We start from the raw sequence: 26,234 nt of genomic DNA, 5'->3' as shown, positions 1-26,234 counted from the left end.
ATGTAGCTATTCCTCCAAAAGCTTACAGTAGGCCCTGTACTAACAGCCCTGTAAGCTCTTGGAGGATTGGCTACATCAGGCATGTGTGGCCTAATATGCAAAGGAGTTTCTGCTTCAAAGAAAGCCCTGGATGTGTGGCAGCTTTTCATATCATTGTTTGTTAAAAGGTGTATTTAGAGTTTGCTCATGGATGGTGTTGTGGATCTGAAAAGTGTAACATGTTTTCTGTATCTCATAAAACTGTAGCTTTTAAACTGAAAAACCCTTCAAAAGTATACAGTGTTTTTATTTTCAGGTCAACAGGAATCTTTTTCAGAAGTTCACAGGATACTGAATTCTTCTTTTGAAATCTGTTCACAGGCCAGTGCCTACTACTCAGTCAGGTGGCAGACTAGGCTAAGAAGATCACTGTGAATATAATATCTTTATTTCAGTGAATATCTTGTGAAAATCCTTTCCTTCTACTTTAGAACAGAGCTCTCCTATGGTTATTTTTTTGATAAATTTATCACCAAAAGCACAAGAAGTGGTGGTAGTCTTTGGAAACAGATGACAGGTTATTAGGTACTCATTGCCTATGAGTTCTCATGACTTGTAATTAATAAATGTTAGCCTCTCCTGTTCACTGAAACTTGCTCCTCTGTCTGGTTCTGTACCTTTAAATCCTTTTGGGGGGGGGTAGCTGTCAAGTCGCAACTGTCTTATGATGACCCTATAGGTTTTCAAGGCAAAGGCTAACACGTGGTTTGCCATTGTCTGCTTTTATGTAGCAACCCTGGACTTCTTTGGCGGTCTCCCATCCAAGTACTAACCAGAGCCAACTCTGCTTAACTATTAAGATCTGACAAGATTAGGCTAGCGTTGGGCCATCCAGGTCCTAGCGATGATTAAAGCAGTTTTCCTTCCATTCTGCCTTTCAGAAAAAAAACTGTAACAGCATCTTTGAATTCAAATCTGGCAATAGCTATTCATGCCTTTTAACTCAAAGATATGCTCTGCAAAGGCTGTCCCTGAAGACTGTTTAAAAAACTGCTGAGTATGACATGTTTATTAGAAAAAATGGGCTTTGGCCCAAATTTTCTTCAGGCTTTTAAATTATCTATAAAAATTCTTTCTCAAGAGTAAGGGTAAATGGTTGTAATTCCTCCACTTTCCATCCAGCGAGAGGAACGAGACAAGGTTGCCCATTATCTCCTTTAGTGTTTGCTTTAGCTATAGAACCGCTAGCTGAAGAACTCAGAAAAAATTTGGTCTTTTCTGAAATTACAGCAGGGGGGATTGAACATAAGATCAGTCTATATGCAGATGATATTTCATTATATATATATCTGCCCTTGTAGATCTCTGCCAGAGATTCAAAGAGTTCTGGATAATTTTGGTAGAGTTTCTGGTCTACATGCTAATCTCTCTAAATCTGAAATCTATCCTATTTTCTTATCTTCTGAGATAACTTCTTCTGTCAAGCATTCCTATTTTTACTCTTGCTGCACACATACCTGGCGACATTTAGGGGTTCACATTCCTATTAATTTGACTGATATTTTCAAACACAATTACGATAAATTGTATTTGACTTTAGTTAATCTACTGAAAGAATGGAATTTGCTATATCTCTCTTTGCCAGATTGTATTAATCTAGTAAAATGCTTCATTTTTCCGAAAATTTTTATTTCTTTTTTGCGCTCTACCAATTTTTATTCCAATGGTTGCTTTCAATAAATGGCAGAGCTTACTCACCAAATATATTTGGTCGTATAAGAAGTCACGCTTAAACCAATGGATAGTATACAGACCATCTTACTTGGGTGGCTTGGACTTGCTGAATCTGAGAGTGTATTATCAGGCTTCCATTATTGCTAACATTGTTCCTATTTTGAATTCGGATTTCATGACGGTATGGATACTATTACAGCAGTCTTTGGTTGCTCCCCATGGCTTAAAAGAAATTTTTTGGTTAACTTCAAAGTTTAGACCTAAGCTTGCACGAAATAATATTTTCTTGCGTGTAATGCTTCAGACCTGGGATAGAAATAAAAGGCTTCTTGTCCCGGAAATCTCTCTGTATGCAACATATACGGATCAACCCTGGTTTGGTCCGGGAAACGTTCCAAGCGTATTTGATGATTGGATAAAAGTAGGTATTTCACGCCCAATAGATCTATTATATAACGGATCAATAAGAGATAAAAGATTTTTTGAAGACCTTATGGGTATTTCAGTTCCTTGGTTTAGATACTCACAACTTAAAAATTTGATTGAACATCTCTCAGAAATCGGTGTTTTGGCCAGATCGTGATCCACTTTTGAACAACTATTAGCTCTGCCTTCCTCCTGTATAAAAGGTCTTCTCTCTAAATTATATAAAATCTTAATTATGTCAGACTGTGGGCAGCCTCTTGGTTTTCAATTAGTCTGGAATGAAGACCTCCTTAAAGACATCCCTCCTTCTTCATGGCTGAAAATCTGGGGCTCTTATGTCAATTGCACTTCTATCTTTAACATTCAATCTCAGTTCTTTAAAACTATGTCGAAATGGTGCCATTCCCCCAGACGGCTACATCAAATAAACTAGCATATTAGTCCACTTTGTTGGAAAAATTGTGGGTGTCTAGGAACATTGCTGCATTGCTGGTGGGAGTCTCCAGTTATTTCTCAGTTCTGGAATGATATCACTCAACAAATCTCCAAAATCACTTCAGAGTCATTTTCAGTTACACTGGAATTAATGCTCCTAAATTTGTGAGATGATTCTTCTCATACAGTCTCACACAAAGAGTTGACCATCATACTTATAGCGGCAGCAAGAATTACTATTGCTTCAGTATGGAAATCTCCCTTGCCTCCTTCATTAAGAGTCTGGTATGATAAAGTTTGGGATCAATTTATCATGCATAAAATTGCGACCTTTGTGAACCACAACTTTTCGAATTCAGAAAGTACTCATATCAAGTTTAGATATATCTGGGCCCCGATTTTAAATTTTATGTCAGAACAATGTATTCTTTCTTCCAACTGCATTATCATTCTTGGCTTCATTTTTAGTTGTTTAAGTTCTGGGTGTATTATTTGGTTGGCTTGTATTAATTATTTCTCTGTTCATGCTATTTTATGCGGCATTTCTTCGGACAATTTTTTGCAGTGCTATTGAACGATATAATTTTATGCTCTTCATATGCATTTGTAAGTCAAAGATCGTTGTTTTTAATAAAGATTTATTTATTTAAAAAAATGAAAAGTGCTGAGGAAATCAACAGCTTGCCTCTTGCTGTAGAGTAGCCTGCTGAAAGTCACATTATGCCAGCTCTCTATGGCCTGTGCATATGGCAAACTATAAATCTAAATTTGTCAGAGAATAAATTATCCTACTTGAAACTTATTCATAAAGCTGCAGTTAAAAGTTTCTTAATACGATCATAATTAAGCTTTGAGAAATAAGATTCTAATTAACAGTTTGATTATCTTTGAAGAAAAGCATGCCTAATGCTGTTTTTCAGTGAATGAGGGACCACAGTGGCAGTGATTCATTAACTGTTTGCCTTCATTACTATAAATTAATAAAAATTTTAATTAGCCCACTTAATTAAAAATGAGCAACTGAACTTAAATGTGCATTCTCATATTGTAAGCATGTATAAAATACTGCCTTCACAAATTAGATGCAGAGTTAAAATGGCATACAGTATTCTTCCATCAGCAGCATTCTCTAGCAGCAGTCTCTGACTTAACACATACACTTTTGGGTTGCTAGGAAACTTTAAATTACTGCTGATAATTATCTCTGAACTTATCTTGAAATAAGGTTTATAACATCATGCTTAGATCCATGAACCAAATTATCAAACGCATTTCTCCCACTTAAGAGCATAGATGTCCAAAAAGAAAAAGACTGCTCAGTGAAGATTCAGTGTTTTTTCACTTACTGTGTGTGAAAGAGGATAGATAAATATTAGTACACAGAATCATAAGATTAGTAGAAAAGACATTAGTGAGGATCACATTAACAGCAAAAAAAGAGTTTTAAGGTACCCGATTGGATTTTGTTATCATCTTGATAAAAGAATTAAATTAAGGAGCAGCATGAGTCTGTGACTCTTTTTATGTATAAGTAATGTATAGGGGGAGTGCAGTTTTTTAAACAGTATTTTTCAGTTCAGATCTATTAGACCTCAATTTTTATTTATTTTGTATTTCTGAAAAATCCCAGATCCCAGTACTGGTATGATATTCAAAGCCATGGTTGTTTTATTTTGTTTTTGTTTTGTTGTTGTTTTTTAAAGCCAACCTGATCCTGATGATGGCCTGACTTCTCCTGTAGCTTGGTCTGGGTGTGGCAGGGAGGTCTCCCCATGGCACACAGACTTGGCTGGGATGGCTTCTCTTGCAGAAATTCCATAATTATCTCCCCTTTTACACAAATACCAGGATTACCCAGATGAGTAGTTGCTTTTATTCCTTTTATCTGATTGGAATCCTTCCATTACTAGTCAAGTTGCTAGGTATTTCTTAACTGTCATGAGCATCCATGGGTTCGTTGCAAATGATCATGAATAATTTTATTTCAATTTTATTTAAGTTTATGATCATATATCAGCATGCTTTCTGATGTTTATGTTTGTGCCAACGGGCTATGTAGTAGTTTAAATTGTTTAGTGACTGTAATAAAAGCCTAATAAAAGTTCTGTGACAATGATGATTCTCACTCTACCATTGGACGTGACTTATAAAAACAGACTAATCCTGGTTGCACTACTTGCAAGTGGGAAGAAGGCACACATTTTAAGATGGAGATATGGGAGTAAATTTAACATGCAAGTAAAGCCCTACTGTAAAAACAGACAGGAAAGGAAGTAGAAGCACATCTCTCAGTAGTGATTCAGTGCATTTAGTCAGTTTAGGCTTGCCAAACTCCAGATCCCAGCGGGGGTTCTTCTGCTTTCCCAGGCTCCTTCCCGTTCCCAGTCAGCTGGCCGGCGAGGGGAAGCCCCACCCCCAGAGGACCTTGTGCCTTTCCGCCTCTGGAGGCTTCAGTCTCTGATTGAAAGGCTTCCTTTTGGGATGGTGTGTCTGTGTTACTTTGAAGAAGTTGGCAGCAACTCGTGAGTAGAGAGGCCAATCCCTTGCTTCAGAGTCACCAGAAACGGGGTGTGTGTGTAGGGGAGCAGGAAACGTCTGCTGAGCACTTCATTATTCCCTGTGTAGAGATCGATTCTCATAGGGTATAATGGGGGAGGTTTCGGGGGCTCTGGGGGAGCTGTTTTTTGAGGTAGAGGCACCAAATTTTCAGTATAGTATCTAATGCCTCTTCCCAAATTAACCCCAAGTTTCAAAACGATTGGACCAGGGGGTCCAATTCTTTGAGCCCCAAAAGAAGGTGCCCCTATCCTTCATTATTTCCTATGGAAGGAAGACATTTTAAAAGGTGTGCTGTCCCTTTAAATGTGATGGCCAGAACTCCCTTGGAGTTCAGTTATGCTTGACACACCCTTGTTCCTGGCTCTGCCCCAAAGTCTCCTGGCTCCACGCCCAAAATACCCAGATATTTCTTGAATTGGACTTGGCAACCCTAAATCAGTTCCTGGATGTATTTGTTTTATATAGCTATATAGTTAGGAAACAATCGCCAGAGTGATAGGAACCCTCTAAAATTTTTGCATTGTCGATCCTAAGGAAAACACAGGAATTATATTTAGGCCAGCAAGATGTATTTTTTCTTCCTTTTCATAGGGATACCAGTCTCCATGTGGGACCTGAGGATCCCCCAGAATTACAGCTCATCTCCAGACTGCACAGATCAGTTTTCCTGTAGAAAATGGATGCTTGGAGGGTGGACTCTATATCAGGGATGGCCAAACTTGCTTAATGTAAGAGCCACATAAAATGAACATCAGATGTTTGAGAGCCACAAGACATGAATATTGGATGTTTGAGAGCCACAAAGAAGGGAGGGAGAGGCAAATAGATAGAGGGAGAGATGGAAAGAAAGAAACTTTAAATGCATTCTCCAAGCTGCTGGCTGGAAGTGGGGGCTTTGAGAGCCACACAATATGGAAGAGCCACATGTGGCTCCTGAGCTGCAGGTTGGCCACCCTTGCTCTATGGCATTATAGCCCACTGAGGTTGTTGCCCTCCCCAGACTCAATCCCCACATCTCCAAACATTTCCCAATCTGGATCTGGTGACTCCCCCCTCCCCTGCTGGTGGCCAGGCAGGATTTGGTAACCCTACCTCCACCATTTTGCCACAGCAATAATTGGAAGTGAGGGAATTCCCTTCCTGCTATGCTGGGAATTCAAGAACACCATGTGGGGGGGGGTCATCTGTTTTCTTCTGTTATAGGGCAAAAGTATTCTGCCTTGGTCAGAGTTTTGTGGATTTTCCTTACACCAGTGCATTCAGGTTTAGTCTAGAATTATTTGTCATGGATTGGTGAGATTTGAGTAGCAGAAATGTTATGATACTGAAGTAGACTCTTTCCAGTATCTAGACTTGTAACATGGGAAGCCTACGTAAGTGGGACTGCTTTGAGAAAACATATTTATAAGCCAAAAATCAGAAAGCTTGGGATAACATTTATTTCCTTACTTATATTTTTTATCATGTCTCTCCAAAATCTTGTCCAAGGCAGCTAACAAAACAAAAGGGCAAAATCAGCAAGTAATATAATTTTAACATAAAATGAATGTAAACAGTTAAGAAAGTATTCAAAAAGTTCAGAACAGTAAAAATCTAAGCAGTAAAACCATCTGGTTGATAAATCAGCACAATAATCAAAATTTGAAGCATAAGATAATACAAAACAAATGGCGGCCTGTAAAACATTTGCCATGGAGGTATTGTAAAAAATACAGAACGGGATGGAAAACATTCTTGGCTAAAAGCTTCGATAAAGAGAAGTGTTTGTGCCTGATTCCAAAAAGCCAGTGAAGTAGGCACCAGGCATGCCTCAAAGAGAAGAGCATCCCACAACCATTGCCTTGCCATTGATAATGCCCTTTCCCTACTTGTCACTTCCCTTGTTCCCATGGTTGAGGACCCAGAGAGAAGCGCTTTAATGGTAAACACCAGTACTTTGAATTGTGCCCAGTAATAATGCAAATCTTTCAGCACGGTAATGTGTCTGACTGCCACATTTTGGACTAGTCGGAGATTCCAGACAGTCTTCAAAGGCAGCCCATGTACACTGTGTTACAGTAATCAATCTTGGTTGTGATGGAGGCACAGATCACCATAACTAAGCCACACTTTTCAAATAATGGCTACAGCTGGCATACCTGCTGGAGTTGATAAACAGTTACATGCCTAAAACTTTCCCATGTTTTGATTTTAGACATTGAAAGTGACACGCAAAAGCATTCCTGTGATTTAAAATTACAGGGAAGCAGTCTTGAGCCTCTATCACAAGTTTACCATAGAAAATTCAAATTCTGGAATAGACTATCATAGTCATATACATATATTCATATACAATACCATTCTTCAAAGGACTCTTCCGGGAGACTTTTAAAGAGTAAAATATATGTGCACAGAATTCTTGAGACGCATAGAATATTAGATGATTAAAAAAACATTTTGGTGGCTTTAAAGAAAGATTTCTCTGTTTGTTCCATTCTTATCCTCCACCATCAAATGGCTCTCCTGCTGAAATACAATTTAAATGTCATCTCCCAGTATGACTCTTAAAAATACTAATTGCCAACGCAAAATAATAGAATAAATGAGTTCCTCTCTCTCTTTTTAATTTCAGCTTTGGAAAAATGTGGTGCATATTTATTTGCTCCAGCTATGTCTGCTCAGCTGCTTGGCTGCTTCCATGATTGAGGGTGAGGAAAAAACACCCCCCCACACACACACACACACATACACACAGTGCAAGCATCACTGAGTGAGATAGAGGCACACAGGGATGACATTCATAAGCCTGTCCCTGCACCTCTAACAGTTTTGAAGGTGGCACTTATATCTTTCTTTGCCCCATCCTGAGTTGGCTGTAGGCAGAGTTTTCACATGGAAGCTCTTTTTGCAGCTGTCATTCCTTTACTCTTTTAAGTCAGAGCAAATGAGGTTTTTCTTTGCTTCAGCTTAAATATCGCACACACACGCACACTGAGAAAAGTCTTCTTGTGGAAACAGTCCTTGTTTCATTTGTTTGAAATTCTTTGTACAAAGTTAAGCACATTACATTATAGAGATATAATATAGCTTGTCACTATACTGAACCTCAAACAGGTAAAGGAAGAGAGGAAATCAATAGGGTAAGCATATAAACCACATATTTGTGGGCACATTTGCACTGGTAGCTCAATAAGGCTGAAGAATTCCATGTAAACAGGGCCTTTAACCTCATGAAATGGACTTTAGACTTTTAATTAGAGCCCTGATAAGGAATATTATTCTAGTCATGGACACAACTCAGTGGATACATCTTTAAAAGGTTCGTGGTTCAAATAATGTTATAGGAAAGGCCAAGGCTATATTTGGTAGCAACTGGGAATTCTGGATCAACATGAGTTGGAGTTTGTGACAGGCCTTTTCTACCAACTGAGGGGACCTACACGGCCTCTTATGATTTGGGGAATGAGGTTTGTTTTAAGCCCTAAACCTTCCCCTCAGTTACCAGATGTTCTTAATGTATCGTGTAAAGGCTTTGGGTTTGCTGCTGTGAGGTAAGTTTTATGTTGAACAAGTAGAATACAGAGATCACTGAGGCAGGAGCAGTCTATAAATAACAAAAAAGATTTATAGGTTGGTTTTAAAGAACAGATCAGCGGCTCAGGTCTCCAGATTGTCAAAAGAGAAATCTGGCTGAGATGCATAAGTTTAAGTTTGTTACAGCTTGAGAATTTGATTTGAAATAGGCTTTCACTGACCAGCCACTAGTTCCTGTCACACCCACGCCAACCTGCCTTTTACCAAAAGTTGGACTAAACAGTACAACGTCTGCTCATTATTGAATATTATTGATCCAGTCAGATATTCTGTTCTGTCCAGAGGTACAGATAAAACAATTGGCCATGCTACCAGACAGAGCTACTCTTCAAACTGTCTGCTCTTTTGCTGAGGTGGACCCAAAACTATCACTGCACTCTCAGAATAAGCTTGCCAGGCCCCCGTCAGGGGTGGGGGATCTCCCACTTTGGGATCCCCCCCAGCACCAACCAGCTGGCCTGTGGTGACTGACAGGTAGCAAAAGAAGACCTAGGCCTGCATCACCAGCTATGAGGTGGTGTCACGTCCAGTGCACACCAGAAGTGACATCATTACTTCACCAGGGATGGTCTGGGATTTGAGAAACTTTGAATAAAGCTGAAGAAAAGTGCCAAAAGATTCAGAGTACCAAAATACAATCTAAACAGCATTCCTGTAGAGTTTATAGACCACTCCTGTAGAGTGTAAAGAATAGACTTGAATTACTAAATTCAAGTGAATGGGAGCCAGAAGTACTGTGGATTGAAATTATCGATATTATCAAGAAAGAATGTGCAAAGACTTTTCCTGTAACCAGAAGTGTAAATCCTAGATGGATGACTGATGGAACCCTTAACATTACTAAAGATAGACAAGAAGGCAAAGTAAAAGGTAACAAATAGAATAAAGTCTAAATTCAGTGTTTCAGTGACTTGCAAGTAGAGACAAAGAGAACTATTATAACAACTATTGAAAAAATATACAACAAAAAAGGAAGAACAAGAAATCTGTTCCACAAGATCCAAGAAATCGATGAGAAAAGGCATGCTGAAAGATCCATATGGAAATACATTAAATGAATGGGACAAAGCAAAAAAAAGATGGGGACAATACAGACGAGACAAAAGGATGACGTTCTTCAAACATTAACCTTTTGAAGAAGAACCTGCAGTCTTAGAAAGTGAAGTGAAAGCTGCCCTCAAAGCAGTTAGGCTCAAAGCAATTAGGAGAAACAAATCACCAGCAGTAAATCAGTAGAGCTATTTAAAGCCGCAGAGATAGAGTCCATCAAAATCTTAACAAGAACATTCAACAAATATAGAAAACAAATCAACGGTTTACAGATTGGAAATGCTCAATCTACATTCCAATGCTGAATAAAGGAGATGTCAAAAGACTGCAACTATCAGACCATTGTGTTAATTTCTCATGCAAGCAAAGTAATACTCAAACTCTTACAACAAAGCCTGTTACTGTTTATGAAATGTGAAATGCCAGATGTTCAAACTGGTTTCAGAAAAGTTAGAGGCACTAGAGATTATACTGCAAATTTACATTGGTTACTGGAGCACACAAGAGAATTTCAGAAGAAAATCAACTTGTATTTCATAGATTATGGCATAGCTTTTGACAGTGTGGATCATAAAAACCTATAGAAATGGATGTGCCACAACATTTGATTGTTTTGATCCACAATTTATGAGGCTACTGTGAGAACAGAATATGGAGAAATAGAATGGTTTCCTGTTGGCAAAGGTGTCAGATAAGAATGCATTTTATTTCCCTTTCTATTCAGTCTGTATGCAGAACACATCATAAGGAAAACTGGATTAGATTTAATTTAAGGTGAAGTGAAAGTTGGTGGAGGGTACATTAACAATCTGAGATATGCAGATGATACCACATTACTGGCAGAAAATAGTGAAGACTTAAAACTAGTTCCTGAATTATTAATAAATGAAAACTTCATTTACGTACACGTTCTCGTGCATGAGAGAAAATGGCTATTCCCTTAATACAGTGTAAGGACCTTTCCTATTTGTTGTATGGTGACACTTATTCACATGTATTTAAAAGAATTAAATAATTAAACAAAGTCTTCCCTATATTTGTACATATTTGTGTTAATAAATAATCTCTTGTGAGCTGAAGCAATGCAAAACAAACCAGTAATGGGTATTTGTTTTACTAAGTTTACAGAAGACTAGCAATTCTTAAAAGCTTGCTTTAAAAAAATCTTTTCTCCAGGCTCCTAGGGAAACTGGAAATACTTTGTGTGTGGGAGTTCAATTTGCTGCTGTATTTGACAAGGTAACAGTTGAGCAAAGAGTACAGCATACTCTGAACCTGGTTTGACTGGAATTTGGTGGGTGTGTTTTGCACAAAACTCTGGTACTTTCGAATCCAAAAGGGAAGGTAGGGGAGCTGTAATTACCATTGTGTGGCATTCTCAACCTGCAGTATGCCTCATCAGTTTAGAGAGAGACAGCGCGGCGTTACTAGTCCAAGCACAAAGCTTTAAAAAATCAAACTATGGCACAATTTCTTTTCCCTTACCTTACTTTTTTGTATTCTATTGATTTAATTTGGTGTTCTTTCTGTTTAACTATAGCTTATTTTTACCCAGATATGGGATATGGGTTCATGTGCAAGATAAAGTAAAAAAAAAAAAATTAGAACATGTTTGGTGTTTGGAGGAAGAGAAACAAATATATGAGTTGCAGTCCTTTAGCGAAGGATGTCATCAGATCTGTACTTACAGTTGCCAACTCCAGGTTGGGAAATTCCTGGAGATCTGGGGGTGGAGCCTGGGGAGAGGGATATCATGGCACCATCTAAAGCAGCCAAAGGAACTGAACTCTGCATGGTCGCCAGGTCCCTTCTGGGAACTGGACTTACTGGCAGCAGGAGGAGGTCTAGGCCTACTACAGAGTCTCCCCCCCCCCCAATGTACTGGAGCATCCCACATCACTGGTGACACAATGTTGTTATGATGGTTCCCTGTTTCCATTTTTTGAAAGCTAAGTGGCTCTTTTTCTTCTTGTTTGTTCCTCTGTTTGTCCCTCCCAGATGTTTAAAATTTATGTATATTCTGAACTATCCTAAGATGCTGAGAAACAAAAAGTTCATTGGTATATGTCTGATTATTGCACACGAGAAGCTATTAATTTACAACACAAACTGTTTTATTTCACTTTTCCAGGGAAATGGTCAAGTCAGACTGTCAGGTAGGTTTCAAGTTTAAACTTGGCAGCTGAAAAGGCAACAGGAATGAAGGAAATTGTATAACTGTATACAGTGTCACAAGACTGTAGTAGTTTGGTTCTACAGATAAATATAACTGTTAAGAGAGATCACTTGGCTGTCACTTCTTAGATAAACAGCCGTAAGCTTATTTGTCACAGAATTACTAAAGTCATTGGGGGCAGGAACACACACAAGTTCAAGTTTGCCTTCTTTAACACTTGATAGGGATCACCCCCCTTTCCTAGGAGCTATTTCCTTCAGGGAAAGACTACTGGTTCTACTTCCCTATTTCAGGTTCTTCTCAGTTTTTCACTCTTCTCCTTTCTCTCTCTGTTCCCACCACCTTCCTTCCTAACTGACGCTTTCAATTGCCACTGCCTCCAATCAACCATAGAATTCCATTTGCACACTGTCAATTAAGGTTCTCAGACTGGCATAACACATCAGCAGCTAGCTGCCAATCACAGATCTCACTTCCAGTGTGCATTGGCAATGATGTTGGCAATGTCACTGCGATGCCAGCGTAGGCCTGGTAAGTCTCCCTGCTGTCAGCTGATTGGTGGAAGGAGGCGGAGTCCATAGGCAGAGGCCTGGATGCTCTAGATCTCTGTAATCTGGGGATCAGTTATAATTCCAGATCTCCATGCCCTCCTGGAATTTGGCACACCCCTAAAGTAGCCATTTACTCCTAGGACCTGACGAGACTGTATTAGCCCTATGGTAAGATGCCGGTATCTCCCCCCAAAAAAACCTAATAGTAGTTGGGGGAGGGCTTTATATTGAAGAAATGACCCAAAGGGAAATGGTCATCTTTCTAGCTGCTTGTTTTCTAATCTAATTATCAACACAATATTGCTACACTGAAGCATTTTTTTCATGATGTGGGATAATTATCACATAACTCCTGTGTTATATCTGAGTGCTTATATTCATAAAACCCTGAATTGAAGGACCTTTTTAAAGCTATGATTCAGTGTTCCCCAAACTTGTTGAACCTATGAGAATTTCAGGAAAATTGTTAACAGGTAGTGGATGCAACCACAAAATGACTTCCATGTGGCATGGAGCTAATCACAGGATGCCTGCCATGGTGGTGGTGGGACTATGGCCAAACCAAAATGCTGAAAGGTTCCACATAATGTTGGGAACTTCCACACTAAGCATCTTCCTACAGTATAGGCCACTGCTTCTTAACTGATGATCCCTGTAAACATGCAGATGATGAAGCACCTCCTTTTCCACCGAGGTGGAAAAAGGCCAAGGTTGAGTGTTTGTCTTGTGTTAGAGATGTGTTGGTGAAGAAGTAAATGGGTGCCCAGAACACCATTGGTGAGCAGATGCCCTCAGACACCAAATTGAGGATTACTGGTCTGATCATTGTGTAATACAAAAGCCTGTAACATGCTTTGTTTTATATTTATTTATTAAAACATATCCTGCCTTTGGTCTCTTGGTTCAAGACAGCTTACAATAATAGTTAAAACATCCCTAGTTAAAACCAAAGATAAAATAACAAGTACTAAATGCATTCCCCCCCACCTTGAAAGATGCCAGCAATTCAAATCCCCTTAAAAGCCCTAGCAAACAGGTAGACCTTGCAGCACCTCCTGAAGATCTCCAGGGAGATCTCAACTCTTCAGGGAGCCCATTCCACATAGCTGGACCTATGGTGAAAAAGGCTCAGGCCCTCATTGATGCCAGAAAAGTCACCCTAAGTGGTGGGGTAGCCAACAGATGCTGCCTGATGACTATAGTTGGCACACAGATCTTACTAACACTCTTTGTTTTTTGTGGTCTCAGCAGTTGCTTCTTCTGCTTTAAAGCGACAAGAGAGGATCTGGCATGGAACATTATTACTGACTCCTCTTCTTTCTTGCCCTGGTGCAATGTTAATATCATCCATAGATGCAGTTTGATGTGAAGAATTTGACATGTCACACAGAAGAGTTCTGATATTTTCATATCTCCTGTGTAAAATTAGATATACAGAATGAACATTGTCTTTCCTCTAGGTAACGGAATAAGAAAATAATCTCAACAGTTTTTAAATCATTTCTTTAGCATTTTGAGTGTGAGGAGTACAGAAACAATGAGGAGTGATTTACTGAAAGCTTGTGAATAAAGTTTTTAACACTGCAGACAAAAGACTCATACCAGATCTATATAAAGAGATTTATGTTTGGTGTCAGAGAAACTTGCATCCCAATCCAGACATATGTGGTGGCCGGCCGCTTGGGCGTGGGCGGATCTACGGCACCACTCATTGGCTTCCAAACGGGACACATCACACCACGCTTGGAGGGGGAAGAACGGCCCAACGAGCGAGAGAGAACCCGTCGCCATGGTGGTTTCACCCAGGCGCAAGCCATTGGCCCACTGCCGGGGTGGGGAGGCGCAGGCTCGCGCGGGACCACAGGATTGGCCAGCCCATTGCACGTGACCGGGCGAGGGAGCGGAAAGCCTGTGCCTGAGAGGCCGTCAGTCCCCTCACTCCCTCCCGCTGTCAGAGACTCTGCCAATAGCAGGCTGGCGGGCAGAGGCATGTGCGGACAAGCAGGAAGTGCCAAGTGCAGGAGTTCCCTGTCCTAGACAGCACCTGGAATGTGTGTCTGGGAGCGGCCAGACAAAGTTCGAAAGACACTCCCTGGAGCCCCCCCCCCAGTGTTGCCCTGCTGCCGCCCCCTGCTATGTGCAAGGAACACCTCCCCTAGGGGCCGCAGAACTCAGTGCGAGCCGCTGGGCATGCATCCACTTCAGCGCCTCCCCCAAGTGCCTGGGCAGGCTGAGGGGTGGCACCCCCCCTCCCCTGTCCAGCCACGCGGGGGGCAGTGTAGCAGCTCATAGTCCATCCCCCCCAAGAGCCAAGTCTGCCCACCCTCCCTCGGAGAGGCCACTGACCGGGGGGGTTTCCCCGGGAACATGCAACGGATGCCAAGCAGGAGAGACAACCAAGGGCACAGCTCAGACTTTATCTTTTTGAAACAGAGTGCAACAGTCTCCCTGGAGTGCGCTGGGCAGTCTCGCCTTGGGCGGGGCTCCATTCCAAGTGGCAGGCAGAAGCAGCTGAGGGAGTGGGGGGGCGCAGTGGAGCAACACATGTGCAAGCCTCTGTGTTAGAGTCCCACCTGCAAAACGGAGACAGATCAAGAGCACCTGCAGGGGCGGCAGCTGGAAGAGCAGGCTGCATTTCAGCCAGATGCTCTCTTAAAGGGACAGTCTCTGACCCACCTCCCCGCATCGGAGCAGCTGGCACACCTCCTCCCCTGTGCCCTTCCAGAGGTTGGGAATGCGGCAGAGGGCAGGGAGCAGGCAAGGGAAGGGAGCAGGCAGCAACACAGGGAAGTGGACTCAGCAAATGCCCCCTGCTGGAGCCCACTGCGGGGTTCAAGTGCCGGAGACACTCGCACACCGAGCGGTTGAGAGCGAGGGGAGGACGGGGGGGGGGACAGTGGAACTTACCCAGCCATGAGCGACAGTCCTCGCATGCAGAGCCTCCAGGAGCCCGGAACCTGCGGAGACCTCGAAACAAGAGCAGTTAGCCCCAGGGGAGAGACCTCTCTCCCCATCACAAGTCAAAGATACTGTTAAAGCAACCGCATGGTGCAAAACCCATCACCAACGTGCCTGCCTGTCCCTCACTCTAAGTCTGTATGGCCGGGAACTCGCTGGCAGAGCTTCCCGCCACTTGAACCTGTCCCTAACAACTGAGTTGTGCAAGGCAGAGTGGAAGTATTTCTAGGAGGGGGGGTGCGATTGGGCGCCGGGGAGGGGGCTCACCAGGCTGAGGCGCGAGGGAATTGGTGAGGCAATCATGCTGCTCCCTAAGGGGTTTGCGAGCTTCTGTTGAGGTGGAGGCGACTTTTGTTTTTGGTTTCAACGAGTGCCTTTGGGACACGCCACTATTTTTGCTGGCGTAATGTTGCGCCTGCTCAGGAAGCTGCCTAAGCCTGGCCGCGCCCCCCACTCCACCCCCTCCTCTGCCTGAATGCCGCGATCCGCCTCACTTCTGCCCACACTCGGGCGCAGCCCTCAGGCGGTGTTGCCCTCGGGCGGAGCGGTGCTCAGGCGGCCCCCCCACCCATGTAACTCCCCTCCACTGTGGCGGCACCAGTCGTATGTTGGTGCAAACCCTTCCTGCACCCACGTAGCTGCTCGTCTGCTCCCAAAAGACTTTACACTCCCCCTCTCTGGATTGTGCTGTAAACCTCTTACTTCCTATTTGCCATGTTCAGAAATATTTGATCTTATATTTCAGGGGACTGAGGGAGGAGAATGATGAATCTTTAAATGCTCAAAGTTGGCAAGCATTCTGTCTCTTTTATAGTTGCTGTGTGGTTCAGGGGATGGCTGGTTAAATGTTCTGTCAAACAATTGGGGTTTTATTTCTTCTGCTACGTTTAAGATGTGGCTTGGTTGTGTAATTTGGAGCAGTTCACCTTGCAGGAGCTTCTGAGCGGCACCTGATTTCTGTATATGGCATTCTGTAGTTTCATTTGCATAGGCTGGCAGATATGGCCCTTCTGTTTGGATGTTGCAAGGAGAGAGATTTGACATAAACTTAGAAACAATATGAAGCAATGACATATCTGCAGATAGGAGGTGTGTATGTATGTGTGTGTGTGTGTATATATATATATGCATGCATGAAGTGGGATTTTTTCCCCTTCCCACTGCAGCCCAAAATATTACCCCCAAATGCTGCTCCTGAGGTAAAGGGGACTCCAGAAAGCATATGGGAAGAGTTAGAGAATTGCAGCAGGAAGGGGGAATTGAGAAAATTCCTGCCTTCTGTGTGCAGAAATTCTTCATGGGATGGAAGGCATTTCATAATGGATGTTTTCACACCCACTGAATAATGCACTTTCAATCCACTTTACAACAGGATTTTGTGTACTGTGTGAAAATCTACTTGCAAAGAATTGCTAAAGTGCATTGAAAGTGCATTATTCCATGTGTGTGAGACTGCTTAGTATGACTATTTGGGTTTAGAATACATATCCCGAAAGACTTCTGTTTCTGTTTTCAGTCATTGACTTAATCCAGCGATCGCTCCAAAGCATAGATAAAGAGTTTTAGCTGTGATTCAGTGTGATCATTTCTATTAACAAATCTCTGTTTGCAATCAGCTAGCAAAGCAGTAGCAGAAAATCACGAGGGGTGGTGGTTTGCCATTGCTTGTGCTGCCTAAGCTTGGTTATGACTATTGATTTCCCTCAGAAGTGTTGAATGGAGAGCCATATGCTGGCAGTATGAGGAAAGGATCTGGTGGATCCCCCAGTGAAAATAAGCCTGGGATTCCTCGTTAGTCGTTTCAACAAGTATTCCTCTAAATACATTTAGTCGTTTCAACAAGTATTCCTCTAAATACATTTGTCCGATCAATGCCATGATGACAGCAAAAATTATTCAGTGACATCTTCCAGGTTTTTTTTTAATTTTTATGAATGTTGTTATGTTTGGAACACTAAAGTGCCTTTTTAAATTTTTATTTTATTTTTTAACTTGACTCTTTGTTTTACAGATGAGGGCAGAAGCGCAGTTGACCATGCAGGTGGGGCACAGATTGTAATAGAACATTTAAAGTCACTGTGCAGTAAAACAGATCCAGCCAGTGAGAAGCTCTTGACTGTCTTTTGTGGCATGCTGATGAACTATAGCAATGAGAATGGTAAACAAAAATGCTCAACAAACCCTTTCTTTTAAAATATTAAGTTTATTTTTTTTAAAAAAAAATCATAGTGTATATTGTTTAAATAAGTCAACAATTAATCAAAATAACTTGCTGTTCTGTATGCAGATAAAATAGAGTGTTTCCCCTTCAGTGCTATTGTTCAGTATTGTCAGATTTAGATAAAAACATGTCCCCATTCAGATCCCCATGTGCACAGAGGGCCCAGAAACACAGGCTGTTTGTTTCATCAATAGAAGTAACATAAAAGGACAAGCAAAGCAGCTTTACCCCCTCCACTTAAATGAATGGAACATCCTTCATAGGCAGAGGAAGTCTGTCCATGCAGAGGAGCTACAAGGCCAGAGCAAATTGCTTGGTTGGAGTCACTGTATGTCAGGCGTAGGCAACCTTAGGCATGAGTGCAGAACAGTAGCATGCCGAGTGATTTTGTTGAGCATGCAGGACTGGCTCTCTCTCCAGTGGATTGAGATGAGACCCTGAATTTCCAGCCTTTGCCGCTGAAGCTCTTATAATCCTCTCTCTGTGTCTGACCATTGTTTGCAAGGACAGTGGCATCTTCATGGGTTGACACTGTGGGGTTTTGGGCACTTTGGCCAAAAATGTTTCCTACACCTATTGTAGAAGTTTCTTACTCACTGCCCTGAATTATGACCATTTTATCTTCCCAAGAAGAATTCAGTTAATCCATCACATTTGGTGTTAAAATGACTTTGCAAGGGGGTTAAATAATGATAGATAAATAAAGAACCATATGGATCGTTCAACCCAGTGATAATCACTCAGCGACTCTCTAGCATGCTGCTGTGGCTCTTCTGAGTTTTGTTTCCCAACTGAATACCAGTCTCATGTTTTAGAAGGGCCCTTGCCTGAAGAGGCTTGGGGTTGTCACGTTCCCACCTTCAAACAGCTGACTCCAGAGGAGCAGGTAAGCTGCAAGCCTCCCTGAGATGTAGGCCTCATGCCAGGGAAGGAAGTAAATGTGACTCTTTTGGTTGATGGCAATTACAAATACAACTGCCTGTGGGCCGTACAGTGAGTAGCACTGATCTAACCAGTGACTCACAAGAACTTTGAGCTCAGCTGATTGTGTGGTCATTTTCATGTTTAGGTGGTGGTGTAGGATTGTTCTTTTTGGAGGTGAACTTGCACATGTTCCAGGTGTGTGTACATCTGTCACAACTTACCCTATTTAACATGATAGCTTAGATGGATGTCATCCCTTATGAAACACTGAAGCTACTGCAGCAAAAATGATCAACTCTTCATGATAAACATTTTTGTAATTCTTAGAAAATAGTATGTACAGCCTGTTCTACATAGTTAACACTGTTGTTTGTACATTGTTGCTAAATGTCTCTTAAATGGGTCTTCAAAACAATGTCTTCTCTTTATCCTGTTTCCAAAATTTTTGGAATCCTTTCTCTAAAACTTGTTCTACTTCTTTGTGCATATGTGTTTTCAGTCAATATAGAAGAGTTAAAACGATGTCATTTTGCGGAATTATAAATTAGCACCTGAAGTCATTTGCTCATATCTTAGAACCATACCACAAAATGGCTACGATTTGGGATATTTTTCAGTGTTTTATTTTCTCAACAAATAGGAACCATCTGCTATTTTTAAATATTCTTGAATCTGTTTATTTAGGCGGTGTTAAGGTTTTCCAAGCTTATTGATAATTTGATATGGTGGATAGCCATAGTCAATATCTATAAGTCTTTGTGTGATCAGGGAATCAAGTAGAAGTCAATAATGTGAAGTCCATAAGGCCCAAATAACTGGATTTTATTGGTGGTGGTTGTGTATGTGAGGGGGGGACTCTAGATGTGTCAGATGGTAGGACAGTGGCAGAGGTTTCCCTGGGTAAAACTGGAAAAGGTCATAGATCAGGGGTGGCCAGACTATGGCTCAGGAGCCAAATGCGCTCTTTCACACATATTGTGCGGCTCCCAGAAGTCAAGGAGGAACTTAATGCAGGCTTGCTCTTAAGTAAGGGTGCTTAGTATTGGGACCTCAGTCAGCGTCTAAGCACCGACCCAGAGGTAGGCAGCTATTTCTGCTGGGCATGAAACAGGGAAGGAGGGGGAAATAGGCATGCATGCAAGCTCTTCTCCACCACCACAGAGATTGCTTGAAGACCTAGAGTGGAAAAAGAGAGTGCAGGAGCCAAGGGAGCCACTGGAAGGAGGGACAGAATTAAAGAGGATGGGGGCAGGATTCCCTCTTAGTTTTATAGCTCTTGTAGGATCTGTATTTACTAAACCTTGGTGTCAAGGCAAAGAGAGATGCATAAGGATGCAAGTGGTGTCAGTGGTTTATATGGTACATGTGTTTTTCCTTCTCCCACTGGTACCAAAAAATAATTCCCCAACTTAATCTGGTTTTATGGGGACTGTTATTCCCAGGTGGTTTTATGGGAACTGTTATTCCCATTTTATAACATGACCATGATAGGAGGAGACTTTTTTAAAAGTCTCTTTCTAGCATGGTCATGTTGTAAAGTGTATATATATGTATTTCATCTTTCTATGCCAAGAAAGTATTGAGTTTTAATAAAGATGTGTGTGCAATATTTGTTCATGTCTTGTGGCTCTCAAACATCTGATACTTTTTCTGTGTGGCTCTTACGTTAAGGAAATTTGGCCACTCCTGGCATAGGTAATCAATTATCCTATTACTGCTAATTACTATTGCCTCAACTCTTTTGATATTTACTTTCATTTCTTGTAATGAGGGCTTTCCTCCCCTTTCTGCTGGAGAGTGAACTGTTGTGGCAGAGTAGCTGCAAGCAGAAACATACCCCCTCATCAAGACAGCCAGAGCCAAGCTTAGATGTTCATTATTTTTAGGCTGCTATTGCTGCCCTGACTTTATGGAACATAACTGGAGTTAGATCTACCCCTTCTCCTAGCCAATTCCATCACCACTACTACAACCTCTCCTTCCTCCTGTCACCTGCTGGAGAAATGATGTGGGGATAAGGAACAAAAAAGACTGAAGACAGGGTTAGATTCTACTTAATTCTATGCATGAAATCTCGACAAAACTACATATTGAGAAATTATACACAGTAACTTTTCCCGGGGATTAGTGAATGCAGAATGAGAATTGTGTGTTGGAATGTTTCTCTAGGGTTTTTTTTAAAGGTCCTTGTACATAAAACAAGAATGTCCACAAGAAGACTAGACTAAAACCTTTTTTTGGTAGATGACATTTGTACCCATATGGGGAATTTATTTGACATCAAAAAGCATTTGAGCATGCAAACCCCAGTTTATCTACTTCCAGAGTACTGTAACATTTGATATGTGCAGTTGTATACTTGAGCCACTGATAGTCAGTTAATCTACTAAATATATTTAGATTCACAAAGTGCTTTAATGGGTGAAAGGTTCGCCCTTCCCTCATACATTAAGTTGCAGTACCTTTTACTAAATTAATGTCGGCTCATCTAAGTTTCAATGTAAAGTTGACTTACCAATTCATAACTGATTTTTCCCCTCGTCTCTTTATTGTAGGAAGTTCCAAGTATCCAGTGAGTCATCAACGTTATGCCAACATGAAAAGTGCAATTTGACATTGTTCACATGATGACAGCCTTTGAAAAGTGTTGCATGAAAAAAATAAGGATAGAGGGATGAATAAGCAATGTTGTACCTTGTGAAGTAGATGGGATCATCTAATATGAGTGTTTTTCTTTATTCTTTTCAGTTTCTTTATACTCACAGTCTGTTACTGAGAAATTTTGTTCCGTGACATTAGCATAAGCCAGGGTGGAGGCTGGATTCTTTTATTGTTGTTGTTTGCTTGAGATTTTGAAACTTGTAGAGACACAAGCAAAGCACACACGTGCGTGGGAAAAGAGGGGTAATTTACAAAATACACTGGAAAAGAGTAGTGGGAGAAGAAAACCAGAATTATGGTGGGGTGGCAGCTGTTACTAAAACAAATGTTATTGTACTCTGCCCAGCCAATCAGAAGCCCTGTTGACTAAGTGCCACCTAGCCCCATTGATTTTCTAAAGACACTTGGGGGTACCAGCTAAGGTATTGCTGGCTACCATGGTGCAAACAGGCACCATATTGGGGGTCCCTGACCTAGATTTTTTGAATCACAGATGGACTGTCTCTCCCAAATCCAGTTTTTGGTTTGGGAGTTAGTATGAGACCTGTTACGTGTGCTTCTCTCAGTGGGGGGCAGGCACTGGTGCACAGTTGTCTCAATTCCGCCCCCCCCCCAAAGCAATAAATGACAACTATTCACTCATGAGAAAGAGGAGCTTATCTGTGAAGGGACACGATTGGAGAGGGGGTTATACCTGCCTTCTTCCAATGATCCCCACTGACTGAAAGGAGAAGCAAGCTTTGCCCTGCCGCAGTTGTGTGCACGTTATAGCCATTTTGTCCCATCAAACTCAGTAGAGGCTGCCCCATCTCCATCACCCCGCCCAGGTTTTTGATTATTTGTCATACAAGATTGTGATGGTGTTTGGGATGAACTTTTATCTGGGAGAGCCAGTTTGGTGTAGTGGTTAAGTGTGCGGAGAACCAGGTTAGATTCCCCACTCCTCCACTTGCACCTGCTGGCATGGCCTTGGGTCAGCCATAGCTCTGGCAGAGGTTGTCCTTGAAAGGGCAGCTGCTGTGAGAGCCCTCTCCAGCCCCACCCACCTCACAGGGTGTCTGTTGTGGGGGAGGAAGGTAAAGGAGATTGTGAGCCACTCTGAGACTCTTTGGAATGGAGGGCGGGATATAAATCCAATATCTTCATCTTCTTATGTAGATCAAGAGTTATATACATATAACAAGAGGGGACCTGGAAGTACTTGTGGGTGTGTCTCATTTCCTCCTCTCCCACTATTTCCTCTTTTCTTTCCCAGAAAGCCTCTCCCCTTTTTCTTACTACTTCTCTTCTTCTCATATACCAGCTATTGTACCATTATCTCTGCCTCCTTCAGTTGTCCCTCCTTCCCTACATCTGGGAGCCTTTGCCCTCAGAAGCATCTGGTCAAGTTGCACAGTGGTGGATGGGCCATGCCCAGTTGCATATTGGGGAACCCACAGAAGCCTATTACCTACCTTTTCCCACAATGAGCCCCCAAAGCAGCTTACATCATTTTCTTTTCCTTCATTTTATCCTCACAATAACCTTGTAAGGTAGATTAGGCTGAGAGATCATGACTGCCTCAAGATCACCCAGGGAGTTTCTGTGGCAGATTGGGGATTTGAACCTGGACCCTAGCCTGAAACTTTAACCGCTGCACCACACTTGCTTTTGTGGGGTGGCTGCTGTTGAATAGTAGTAAGCAGCCAGGCCTGGGTAAGTCATACAAGTCGGCTGGTGGATGCTGCCAGGCGTGGCCCCAGTGTGTCCTCCCTCAAAAGCCAAAACAGCTCTGGAAGGGGCTCTAGTTCTTTCCATGTCATTTTACTGACAGAAACCATGACCTCAGTTGGAAGTACTGTTGTAGCTGCCTAGTAACAGCCACAGTGGGCAGTTTTCTCTTAAAGCTACTGCTTCTATTATTTGGGTGGGGTTTTTTTTAATTTCAGATTTTTCTATAGCTTTCTGTAGTTGTGAAGCTCTTCTCAGGCTTGTAGAAAGATATCTCTTGCCTGTTCATGGCTCCAGTCTCTGAATTCAAGTATCCATGGAGTTGGCCATATTGAAAATTAGATATATTAATTATGGTTAGGCATTGATTTTTGTCATAACAAATGTGCTTCTTTTGCTGTTCCGTAAGCTCTGTTGGATACAGATTGTTACCAGTTCTGTTAACCTTCTTGTTGTTACCCTGCCCCAACCCCCATCTCTAAAATTGCTTCAGTTTAATACATTTGAAGTGATTTCTTAGGTTCCTCTGAATTATAAATCTGTTATTTCTTGGAGAAAATGTAATGGAGTAGTCCAAGAAAACTGACTCTTTTTGTGATTAAACTGGTTTCTCTGCCTAATAGTTTTTGAGCACTTTCCTAAATAAACTAATTATAAGATAAGCTCCCAGATAAACAGCTGCTGAGCAGTTAAACAGTGTATAAATATTAAATGAAGTACTTACTCCATCCAAGAGGAAAATCTGCATTGCTGATGTCCTTGTATTTTTCATGTACCTCTGTAGAAATTCTACAGGGACTTCAGTTAGATGCTTCAAGTAATATAATCAAGGAGTAAGACAATTTGCCTTCTGAAATATAAAACCTTTCAGAATCAGTTCTCAACAGGCCCAACCTGGTTTTTGTGGATGCTGTGGTTTGTATTTAAGTGCCAGACCACACGTGATGCAAGGGAAATGTGATTGGCAGCCACTGGAGGGTGGAAAGCAAAAAGCTCCAAGATTGGTGCTGAAGGGAGGTTATGTGCTATGTTGTCTGTCTGTCTCTGTCTCTCTCTCACACACATACACTCACACATTCAAGTCAGGCTGCTTTAAGCCATAGGAGAGAAAAGAAAGAAAAGATTTAAGTCTGGGGAAGAGCCCGCCTTCTTCTCTACCCGTATGGCCCTCATCCATATTGTCCCCCCCTACTTTTTTCAAGAAAAAATACACATCTAGGATCTAATCACATCAGGTGTTATTTGGCCCTTACAATCAGGGCTATAGAAGATTTTAAGGGAACCAGGTAAAAGATGAAACCTGCTTCCTGACCTGAAGAGCAACCCAGTCACCATGTCCAGTTGTTGAAGTGCTGGTAGCTTCTAGGCATTTGGATTTTTGTATCCCTGATTATAAAGCTCATATATATGTTTTGGCATTCTTTATTTCAGCTGTGGGCATGGATATTAATATTTGTAACTACCAAATGTAGAAATGTGAAGTCCTGGGGAGTGCGGGATGGAAACGTTTTGGGGAAGGAATGGTGTTTTTCTAATGGAGAAATTGGGAAGTTTGAAAGAGGACTGTCTAAATATGCCACTTTTTTTTGTTTACTACAGAATTTATTTACTACCTTCAACTTTTTTTCACCTGCCTCTCAGATATCAAGATACATGTGATGGCAGCATAGGGTGAAGTAGTTTGCAGCTGTCTCAGGTACTGTTACACTTGCAGGTTTTGTTATGGAAAAGTAAGATAGTAAACTGAAAAACCACTGAAGCAGCTGTTTCCCCCTACTCTCTGTACCTCCTGAAAAGCCATTATAGATGACTGAGGGGAATCCTCCTGAACAAAATGCCATGTCAAGTGGGGAGTGAGTTCAGAGAGGAGACAGAATCAAGCAAACATGAAAAAAACGAGTTATATAGACAATCTTGTTCCAGTCACACAATGGGAAAGGCAGGGAATGTTTATCTGATTATCTCATCTTCCTGAATCACTCCTATGATGTATGGAATGTTATTTAGGAGGATCTCCCAACCCTCAGCAGTGGCTTTTCAGTGTGGATGGGATGGAAACTGGAAGCCACCCAACATCCATTTTCCTTCCATTTGTGAGTGCTTAGAATCAGATCAATACTTACAATTGGTAACCATGTTGGCGGTAAGGTTGCCAACTCCAGATTGAGAAATTCCTGGAGATACTGAGGGTAGAGCTTGGGGAGGGACCTCAGTGGGAAGTAATGACATAGAGCCCACCCTTCAAGCAGCCATTTTCTCCAGGGGAACTGTTCTCTGTGGTATGAAGATTATCTGTAATTCTGGAACATCTTTGGCTCCTTCACAAAAGTTGGCAACACTAGTTGGAGGAGCTGGATCTCACAGAGAATCCTTTCTCTGAGAAGTTGCCTGCTGTGTGACATGTGGGCATTATCTTCTAAAGTTACAGCCAGGGCCAACTTGCCCACTAGGCAAATTAGAATTGGCCCTACCCACTTGGATGCAGCCCGGGCGTCTCAGCATTCTCTCTTAAGAGAGAGTTCGATGAGGCTTTGCGTCTCCCAGACTTCCGGTTCCAGAAAGGAGGGGGAGCAAAGCTCCTCCAGCGCTCTCTTAAGAGAGAACACTGAGATGCCCGGGCCATGCCCAAGCAGGTAGGGCCAGTTCTAGCGGCGCTCCTCTGAGTGGGCCAGGGGGCAGCAGAGTGCGGCACTGCAGAAGGAAAGGGAGGGGGCAGTGGCCTAGCCTGGGGTGTTGCGTGCATGCGCACCTAAGGCCTCCAGGGGTGTGGGGCGGCAGACAGGGAGTCTGTCTGGGGCACCGTGCACCCTAGGGCCATCACTGGTTACAGCCAGGGTACCTTCCCTCAGAATCGTTATACATTCATACAGCCTTATGAGATTAATAATCAGTTGAGCAAAAGAAACTACTACAACCAATCAAACATGGTTCCTTTAATCAGATGTCTACCCTAACAATAATTAGGTGGATGTACACAGTTTAAGAGAAATTAATCTGTGTCCCTTGGGTAAATTGCTGCTGCTTTCCCCCTTTTTATTTTCTGTACCTTTTTCCTTCTTAGTATACTGTGCCACATAATTTCTTGTAGGGTCTGTAAACTTCCCTTTATTTGTTTAAATCACACTGCTGCTACATTTAAGCCATGTATTGGGTATGAGTTGTTGTCTGTTGCATATCAATACCTTGGATACTCTTTGCAATTTATATTATTATATTCTGATGTTTTCCTGATTTATATTATATTATTATATTCTGATATTTTCCTGAATATATTATT

The 26,234-nt window shown here is 41.9% G+C and overlaps 1 protein-coding gene across 9 annotated transcripts in view; it reads left to right on the top strand.

Moving 5' to 3' along the window:
- Window positions 1-26,234, top strand: part of RAP1GDS1 (Rap1 GTPase-GDP dissociation stimulator 1) — a 144,135-nt gene that overhangs the window by 78,370 nt on the left and 39,531 nt on the right. For 5 of the 9 annotated variants that reach the window (XM_060247016.1, XM_060247019.1, XM_060247017.1 and 2 more), the window contains one exon: window positions 17,453-17,599. The exons of the other annotated variants lie outside the window; for them this stretch is intronic. In XM_060247016.1, coding sequence (XP_060102999.1) covers window positions 17,453-17,599 — 147 coding nt within the window. The remainder of the gene's footprint in view (window positions 1-17,452; window positions 17,600-26,234) is intronic. 9 annotated transcript variants of the gene reach the window in all.

The sequence above is a fragment of the Heteronotia binoei genome, chromosome 9, assembly GCF_032191835.1.
Source record: "Heteronotia binoei isolate CCM8104 ecotype False Entrance Well chromosome 9, APGP_CSIRO_Hbin_v1, whole genome shotgun sequence".
Taxonomy (NCBI): Eukaryota; Metazoa; Chordata; class Lepidosauria; order Squamata; family Gekkonidae; genus Heteronotia; species Heteronotia binoei.
Note: the sequence above shows the minus strand (reverse complement) of the source record. Positions and strands in the feature narration are given on the sequence as shown.